Genomic DNA, 8,555 nt, shown 5'->3' with positions numbered 1-8,555 from the left:
TTAGCCCTGTCCCATCCCAACAAAGACACAACTAAGCTAAGAAGGACCTGAGCATCCAAACAGCCCCCAGAATAATGAATTCTTCTACCTGTGTCCTGGATCTCAACAGCCTCCAGACCTCTGAGAAGTCATCCTTCCCAGAATGCCTTCTCAACTTCCTCTGTCCCCTCCCTGCTAGCACTTCAAGTTATCACTGCCTAAAGCTACTGGCTCCATAAGACCTCTCTCATCTCCCCTCTCCCGAGCCGCTTACACAAAACTAGTCATGTGTCTATAGACATAATGTTTTATTACATAGATTAATATGTATCTATGACATACAAACTCTCAGCCTAATTTTGATTATGTTCTAAAATCTAAGTGCCAGTGGTTGTATATAGATTCCCTTCTTGAATACTTGTTTGTTACACACGTCATTTGAAATATGATGTAAAAATCAATGTTAATAAATTCTTTAATTAAAAAAAAACCAGTCACGTGAACCAACATCATACAAGAGCAACAATGTGAAAAACAATGGTCCTGAAGCTTGGTAGTAGTGTAGGCCTAAAACTTCTAGTAACACACTGAAGCACAAAGGTCTAAGACAGTAAAAAGCATTGCTTCTGTTCTGTTTAGCCAAGATTAAACCTTTAACTAAACTGAGCCTAGCTTGAGATGTTAGAAAAATATTTACTAGAAATACAGGTCAAAACATCAAGCTATCAATTGGATGACTGGAGCACAGGAGATATGGATGGAGGGAGGTACTCAACAGATTGCATTTTAAGGGGTGAAATGAAAGTGGTTACAGGTAGGAAATATAGAAAAGGCCAAGACTACCACCATGGTTGGGGACAGCCATCAAGAAGAAACAGAACAGAAAACAAAACACCATGGTAAAAAGAAAGTGTGCAGGGAGAGGTGGCTTCACACTGCCAGGCAGTCCTGAAGGTCAAGGAGGAGAGCATGGACACCTCAATCTGAACACCACTGCAGCAGCAATCCTTGGGTTTAGTATTGATAGTGCACAATAGAAAAGCTCTGCTACCCAGTGCCAGTGCTCATACCTGTAATCCTAGCTATTCAAAAGACTGAGCTCTAAGGATCACAGTTCAAATCCCACCCATGCAGGAAAGTCTGTGACACTCTCATCTCCAATTAACTACAAAAAAATGCTGGAAGTAGAGTGTAGCTCACGTGGTAGAAATCTAGCTTTGAGCAAAAGAAGCTCAGAGACAGCACTCTGAGTTCAAGCCACAGGACTAGCCAAAAAATAAAAATATATATATTTTTTAAGTTCAGACATTAAACCCTTGGAGACCTACAATAAAAAAGACACAGACATGAAATAGTACCCAGCAAAAATGGACAAAATCTTCCTGAGGCATACACATTGAAATTTCTTAAAAACCCCATCTACTGCCACATCATGTTTTAGAATAAGCAAGGAAAGTCCCCAATGTTCTCTTCCCACAGGTTGCTATCAGAAAATTATTCTGCAATGAAAATCACAAGCCTTGAGAGGGCCATAGAACATTTAACTCAACACCTACTGTTGAAGTTGCTGTAGGATTTTACAAATCAATTAGCCTGCCAGTGAGGAAGCTTGCTCCTAACTTGCCCAAGCCTCCAAAACAAGGTACTCTGAAAAGACAAACTAGACTTCTTAGCTACTGACTCTCTTTCAAACGGAATAGTATAGGTTGAAATAACAAGCAATTTCCTTCCTGCTTAAATGTGTACCTTATACATTTTCTAATTGTGAATGCAAATGTAGTATGTGTGGATTTCCTAAATGAAATTCTACAAACCACATGAATCAAAGAGTACTTTACAGTATCAGGAAAGGACAATCCAGTAGGCATAGTTGGCTTAAGCCTATAATCCTACTCAGGAGGCTGAGATCAGAAGACTGAGGTTCAAATATAGCCCAATCAGAGAGTACGAGAGACTTCACTTCATAATCAGCTAAAGACTAAGCTGGAGACATGGTTCAAATGGTGGAGGACCAGCTGTGAACATGTAGGCTAAGCAACCACAAGACTGAATTCAAACCACAGTACCAGCATAAAGAGGGGAAGGGGAAAGAACAAACAAGAAAAGGAAATACATGATGAAGGTTTTACTCTTAAATGATTATCAGTACACCAAGTAAAATGTAATAAGTTCTTAAATTCTATCATCTAGTCATTTTAGGTAAACTAACAGCAGCCTAAACTAGTACATTAGTATTCATTGCTCTAACACTTAGTCAGAATGGACTGTTTTAAGGCTGGCTGCTGCTTTGTACAAGTTACAAATAACTACTTACTACTTTTTCATAGATAAAGCCCCTGACCTTAAAGAAAGTGTAAGGAAATAATTACTTAATCCCTTTCTTTCTTCAAAGAATTGTAATTTTTTGTTTGATCCTATCAAGGTCTAAGAAAGAAAAAAGGTGACACTAACACATTTCTTGAGCTGAAAGGCATAGGAAAACAGACAACCTATACTCATTAAATCCCTAAGAAATAAAAGAGTTATAAAGATGAACCTTTGGATAAATACTAAATGTATACAAAGAAGCTAGACTGACTACTCTGCAAAAAGTGAAGGGACCTACTACAGCACTCAAATAATTTAATGTCTTTCACAGAATAGAGCTGGAGCTGTGCTAGCACTCCACAGTCCATGAGGGCGTCTACCACACCAACCCATGGAAAGGTGTTTCTCTTGTCCTATCCATTTATGCGGTAGTTCTCGTGGATTTCTGGCTGGATGTCACACACAAAAGCCAAGAGGTTTTCTAGAACTTCCTCCCTGTTCTGCCGGAAGTAGGTCTGGAGGATGGTCATCTTTTCCTTGGTCTCCTTCTCCACCTCACTGCTGCAACTGCCATGGGATCCCAGTGCCTAGGGTGGAGAAATGACACGAGGAGCATCAGGAGGAGACTCTAGGTAGCCAGAACATTTAGCAAACCACTTGCAGACTTATGGGTCATCAGAGAGTACCACAGATCACCCACAGACAATAAGAGCATGGCAGGAAACAGTTATTTCCTAAGAGTTAATGTGGAATGACAACTATATAAAGGTAAAGTACACAGCACGGGCTGACATTTGCTGAGTTCCATCACCATCACCATCCATACACACAACCCTAACCTTTCCAAGCCACGAAGCTTCTATACAAGAAAATACAATTTGGCAATAAGAATTTAGTTGTATAATACTAAGTTTATAGGGGAAGGAAATATAAGATAGTATGAGTGTGGGGCGTGTGCGTGTGTGTGTGTGCGTGTGTGTGTGTGTGTGCTTTTAAAAATGGGAATAAGTTAAAAATTCAAAACAGGACAAAGCCTTGGTGGCTCATACCTGTAGTCCTGCCAGCCCAGGCAGGAAAGTCTGTGAGACTCTTATCTCCAATTAACTGCCAGAAAACCAAAAGTGGACCTGTGGCTCAAAGTATCCAACAAAGCCGCCTGGTAAGTCACTCCTGTAATCCTAGCTACTCAGGAGGCTGAGATCTAAGGATTAAGGTTCAGCAGGGCACAAAAGGACCAGAGACTTATCTCCAATTAACCACTAGAAAATAGGAAGTGGGGCTTGGTTCAAAGGTAGGGCGGTTGCCTTGAGCTGAAGAGCTCGGGGATGTACCCAGGCCCAGGCCCAGGGGTAAGGCAGTGATAGCCTTGAGCTGAAGAGCTCTGAGACAGTGCCCAGGCTGACTTTAAGCCCCATGACCCACCAAAAAAAAAAAAAAAAAAGGTATCAACAAAACATACAGTAGCCAGGGGCTAAAATAGCTCAGTGACTTGTTAATGTGGAAGAAAAAGGGTTGATCCCATTTTTTTTTTATTATTATTATTATTGGTCATAGGGCTTAAACTCTGGGCCTGGATGCTGTCTGTGAGCTCTTCAGCTCAAGGCTACCGCCCTACCCCTTGAGCCAAGTGCCACTTCTGGTCTTTACTGCCGGGCTGGCTTTGAACCACAACTGGAGATCTCAGCCTCCTGTGTAGCTAGGATTACAGGCATGAGCCATCGCACCCAGTTTATTTTTAAAACTTACATTACAATTATTGAGTTTAAAATTCTAGCAGAATCTCCAAACTATGCTGGATATTTTTGAGCAGGGATGAGTCCCTGGAGTTGCTCAAGAAACTAAAGTAAAAATGAAAAGAAATCGGGGCCTACCGCAGCTTCCTTGGCCTTGAACTCTTTCTCCCTCTGCAGGCGATACTGTTCAATTTCAGCCTGGGCTTCTTCCTTGGCCTGCTTCAGCCTTCTGTTCTTTCCTGTTTTCAAAAGACAAAGCTACATAAATTGGCTGAAAGACCAAGCAGAAAAACAAGCAAACACTGAGACAGCGGATTTAAAAGTAAACCAAAGTGAGAGACAGGGAAGAGAGGGAAAGAAGGAAAGAGGAGAGGGAGGGGGAAGGAGAGGGAGAGGAAGGAGAGAAGATAAAGGAGAGAAGAGAGAGAAGAAAGGGGGGGGAGAGAATGTACATCGGAAAAGGAAATTCAAATTTAGTAGTACAGGTTGCTGCATTATACAGGCCATGGATTAAATAGAAGCCTGAGTTCAATCCCTATTCCTTCTGCCCGCCACCCACCCCCAACATAATGTCTTCTGTCTCCACAGCCTATCACAATGATAGAAATAGTTGGACTATGTCAGAACATTCTCCCAATCTCACTATTAAGAGCTAACAGAAGATGGGAAACCTTGGCCTTCTTCGGACTCTTCTTTCCCCCAAACAGTAAATACCTAGGTGTGTTCCTGATGACAACGGGAGCACTGCTGAGCTTGGCAAGGAGGCTAATGTGCTTCCATGGGACAGCAACCTAAAACCTAACTAATGAAACGAAACTAAACAGCATGCCTGACGCAAGGAAAGAAGTAGTGACTGGATGAATGCTAAATGGGGAGCAAGATAGTACAAGCAGCTGAGAGAAACAGTGCCTGCCAGTGCTTTCCAGAAGGGAGTAAACACCCAGCTGGAAAACAGATGCTCACAGTGAAGAGTATGGTAGGTTGGACTTGTGGTCTGTTTTCAATATTCAATCCACAGCAAAAGACACCTTATGTCTAAAACTATGCTATATGTATCACTGTGAACCAACCGCCCAGAGCCGGTTGCATCATGTGGATGATGGACCCTCCAATACAAAGAATTTGAATATAATTTTCTATTCCCAAAGCTGACAATACTGGATCTGGAATGACCCTATACACCTAATCTAAGACAATTAACCCCCCAAGGCCATTTATGCAAGTCAGTACTTACTGCAACACTATTTCAGGCCTACCTGTTGGCTTTGTTCAAAGTAGCTCAATCGTTCACACACTATCCTCCCCATTGGGTTTTAAAAGCTAAAGATCTTTTCCAAACCAACCTGTATAAACAACTTCACAGCCTGAACATTATGCAGTTGTTCCACATAATTTCCCAATGTAGTACTCCCAACTTGCACAGCTTAGATCCCTGCATTAATCACGTCAGGTAACAACCATCTTTGAAATTACCTTCAAAGTTCAATTTTCACAGGCTTTTCTGGAAACCAAAAATATCTGAACAGAAAAATCATAAGTGAAATGTGTCCATAAATTTTTGCAGGGCTAGGAATTCCTCATTTGGCAAGCATTCTACCACTGACACACCATTTCTTACATTTCTGTTTTTAGTTTGATTTTTTTTTAAATATAGTGTCATACATTATATCCCAGGCTGTTCTAGAACTTGCTAGGTAGCCACCTGCCAGTTTTGAAACACAGGATTCTCCTGCCTCAGCCTCCCAAGTACTGGGATTACTGACAGAGATGACCAAGTCTAGCGCTGCATTACTCTTTCATCTTGTTTTTCTTGGGTCCTACAAACAAGAAAGAGTGCCTTTGTTTCGCTCCAATAAAATAAACCATAACATACTCTTTTTGGTTTGGTTTTGGTGCTGGTTCAGGGGCTTGAACTCAGGGCCTAAATGCTGTCCCGGAGCTTTTTTGTTCAAGGCTGGTGCTCGACCACTTGAGCCACAGCTTCACTTCTGGCTTTTTGGTAGTAAATTGGAGTTAAGAGACTCACTGATGTTGCTACCTGGGCTGGTTTAAACAGCAGTCCTCAGATGTGTCTCCTGAGTAGCCATTTTAAAGGTGTGAGCCACTGGCACCCAGCCACATAAAATTTTGTTTTTAAGATCTAAAGTAATGGGCTGAGAGCGTAACCTAGTGATAGAGTGCTCACCTGGCATGCACAAAGACCTGGGTTCGATTCCTTGGTACCTCATACACTAAAAAAATCAGAACTGCCTTTGTGCCTCAAGTAGCAGAGTGCTAGACTTGAGCAAAAAGTATCCAAGGCTGGGTGTGGTGGCTCACGCCTGTAATTCAAGGTATAGGGAGGCTGAGATCTGAGGATCACAATTCAAAGCCAGCCCAGGGCACTAAAGTCCTTGAGACTTTAATCTCCAATTAACCACTAGGAAACTAGAACTAGTGCTGTGGCTCAAGGGGTAGCCTTGAGCTGAAGAGGGATAATGCCTAGGCCCTCCGAGTTCAAGCCCCAAGACCATAAAACAAAAAACAAAGACCTCAAGCAGTAATTTCATGGAAAATTTGGGCTTGACTTTTTTTTTTTTTACATCATACAATTCCTCTTCCCAGATCTTAACTGAAAAGCCAACTAACTCTGCATACAGATCAAGAAAGTGAGTAATGTTCTTGAAAAATTAGTTTTGAATACCTCTACTCACAACTATTGAAAATCTTGCAAGTGTATTTGTCCAAAAAAAAAAAAACCTCTAACTCTTTAAATCAATTCAATGAGCAAATAGCTAGAGCTATACAAGACTGTGAATTTGGCTTTGCAGGGTAAAAGAGTGTAAAACATAGTCCACTGCTTCCAAGGAACATGCTAATCATGCTTAGTCCAAGTATTTTTTCCTTGCACTTCCCCAAACATTCTCCTGGCCTTCCCAACCGGAACAACTGCTACTAAGAAGTCATCACTGGACAAACTGGAAAGTCATTCTGGAAATATTGTACCAAGGGCATGACTGGAAAAACTGTGCAGAACTTTCTAATCACCAAGGCGGGAAGCAAAGGCTTTTTCCCATGCCCAGCATGATTAAAGGAAGCTCTTCCTAGAAACTGAAGTGTATCACACTGGAACAAGAGCCATGCTTGAAATCGATACTTGGATGAAGGATATATGAGACTTAAAACTAGCAGAAACAACTTGCAGGGGACAAGAGACCTCTAAACTCCAACTAGCAGGGTCTGGCCAAATCACTTCTCTGAGATTCATTTACCCATCTGTAAAAAACAGGAGCAGAAACATCTTTCTGGTCAGATGGGAAACTAGATACCGTTGAACTGGGAGACGATGTGAAAAGGCTTACAGGTGAAATAAGCATCGTTCCCACAGAGCGACTCAATACAGCTAGAGCCCCCCAAAAGGGACAGCAGGCAAGAACACAAATGTCTGATGGAAAAAGTTTTCTCCGACCCATTACGGAATTTAAGCTTTATTCTGTGGGCACCAGAAGTGCGTCCTCGTGAATGACGATGCTGGCCTGAGAAGATGGAGGGCACAAATGGAAAAAAATAAACAAATGAATAAAAGAAACTCTAGCGTTGTCCAGTGAACGCGTGTTAAAACTAGGAAGAAGAAGCGAAGACAGCCGCTGGCCTCCGCACGGCTCCGGCCGGCGGTGGCTGCCGTCCCTGAGCCCGGGAAAGCCCAGGCCGAGACGGAGGGAGGGGCGGCCATGTCCTCACCCCTCCCAAACCCCAGCAAACCCAGGACGGACCCCACATCCAATTCACGACCCTCCCGCGGGCTCCCTGGAGACCCACAGGACTTCCCGGGCGGCAGCTCCGGAGGCCGCGGCGACCACAACCCCCGGGACGGGCGGTTTTCCTAGCCTCCCCGCCTACCACCTCCCGCAGGCCGCCCCACCCTCCTACTCACGCTTGCGGGCCTCGGACACCTTCTCGGCGGCACGCTTCTCGGCCTGCAGCAGCTGCTGGATCCCCTGAGACTGACTAGCCATGGCGGCGGAGACACGGAAGCCGAGCCGAGGGAGACGAAATCCGAGCGAAGGCCGCTCAGGTCACCTGACCTGCCGCCCGCGATCGGCGCCTGCGCCCGGCGCCTGCGCCCCGCCCTGCGCGTCACGTGATCCGTAGCGTCCTATCAGCTAGCTATTTGGCAGGCCAGTGACTCCTACCTGGGGGGGGGGGCGGATGGCCGGGGGGGGGGGGGGGGGGGAGGGTAAGAGTAGTTGGACTTCTGCAATGATCTCTGCACTCCTGGAATTTAAGAGGCTGAGGCGGGAGGATTATGAGTTTGTGGTCTGTCTGGCTAACATAGCCAGAACCGGTTCAGGGCCCTGGAGTTCGGCCTAGTAGGTAGACTGATCGCCTAGCATGCATGAAGACCCTGCCACATACATAGAAAAAGCTAGAAGTGGTGCTGTGGCTCGAGTGGTAGAGCTCTAGCCTTGAGAAAGCCCAAGGACAGTGCTCAGCTCCTGAGCTCAAGCCCCATAGCTGGCTAAATAAATAAAAATAAACCTGTTCAGGAAGATTCCT

The 8,555-nt window shown here is 44.1% G+C and overlaps 1 protein-coding gene across 1 annotated transcript; it reads right to left on the bottom strand.

Annotated features, from left to right (window-relative positions):
- Positions 1 to 279: 279 nt before the first annotated feature.
- On the bottom strand, positions 280 to 8,089 carry Atp6v1g1 (ATPase H+ transporting V1 subunit G1). The gene is made up of 3 exons (XM_090330494.1): positions 7,933 to 8,089; positions 4,158 to 4,258; positions 280 to 2,873 (listed from the first exon to the last, which is right to left on the bottom strand). Exons 1-3 carry the CDS (start codon positions 8,012 to 8,014, stop codon positions 2,700 to 2,702), a joined length of 357 nt encoding a protein of 118 aa, XP_090186620.1. The 5' UTR covers positions 8,015 to 8,089; the 3' UTR covers positions 280 to 2,699.
- Positions 8,090 to 8,555: the final 466 nt, after the last annotated feature.

The sequence above is a fragment of the Megascapheus bottae genome, chromosome 3, assembly GCF_031878675.1.
Source record: "Megascapheus bottae isolate mThoBot1 chromosome 3, mThoBot2.hap1, whole genome shotgun sequence".
Taxonomy (NCBI): domain Eukaryota; kingdom Metazoa; phylum Chordata; class Mammalia; order Rodentia; family Geomyidae; genus Megascapheus; species Megascapheus bottae.
This window is presented reverse-complemented; position numbering and strand designations above follow the sequence as displayed.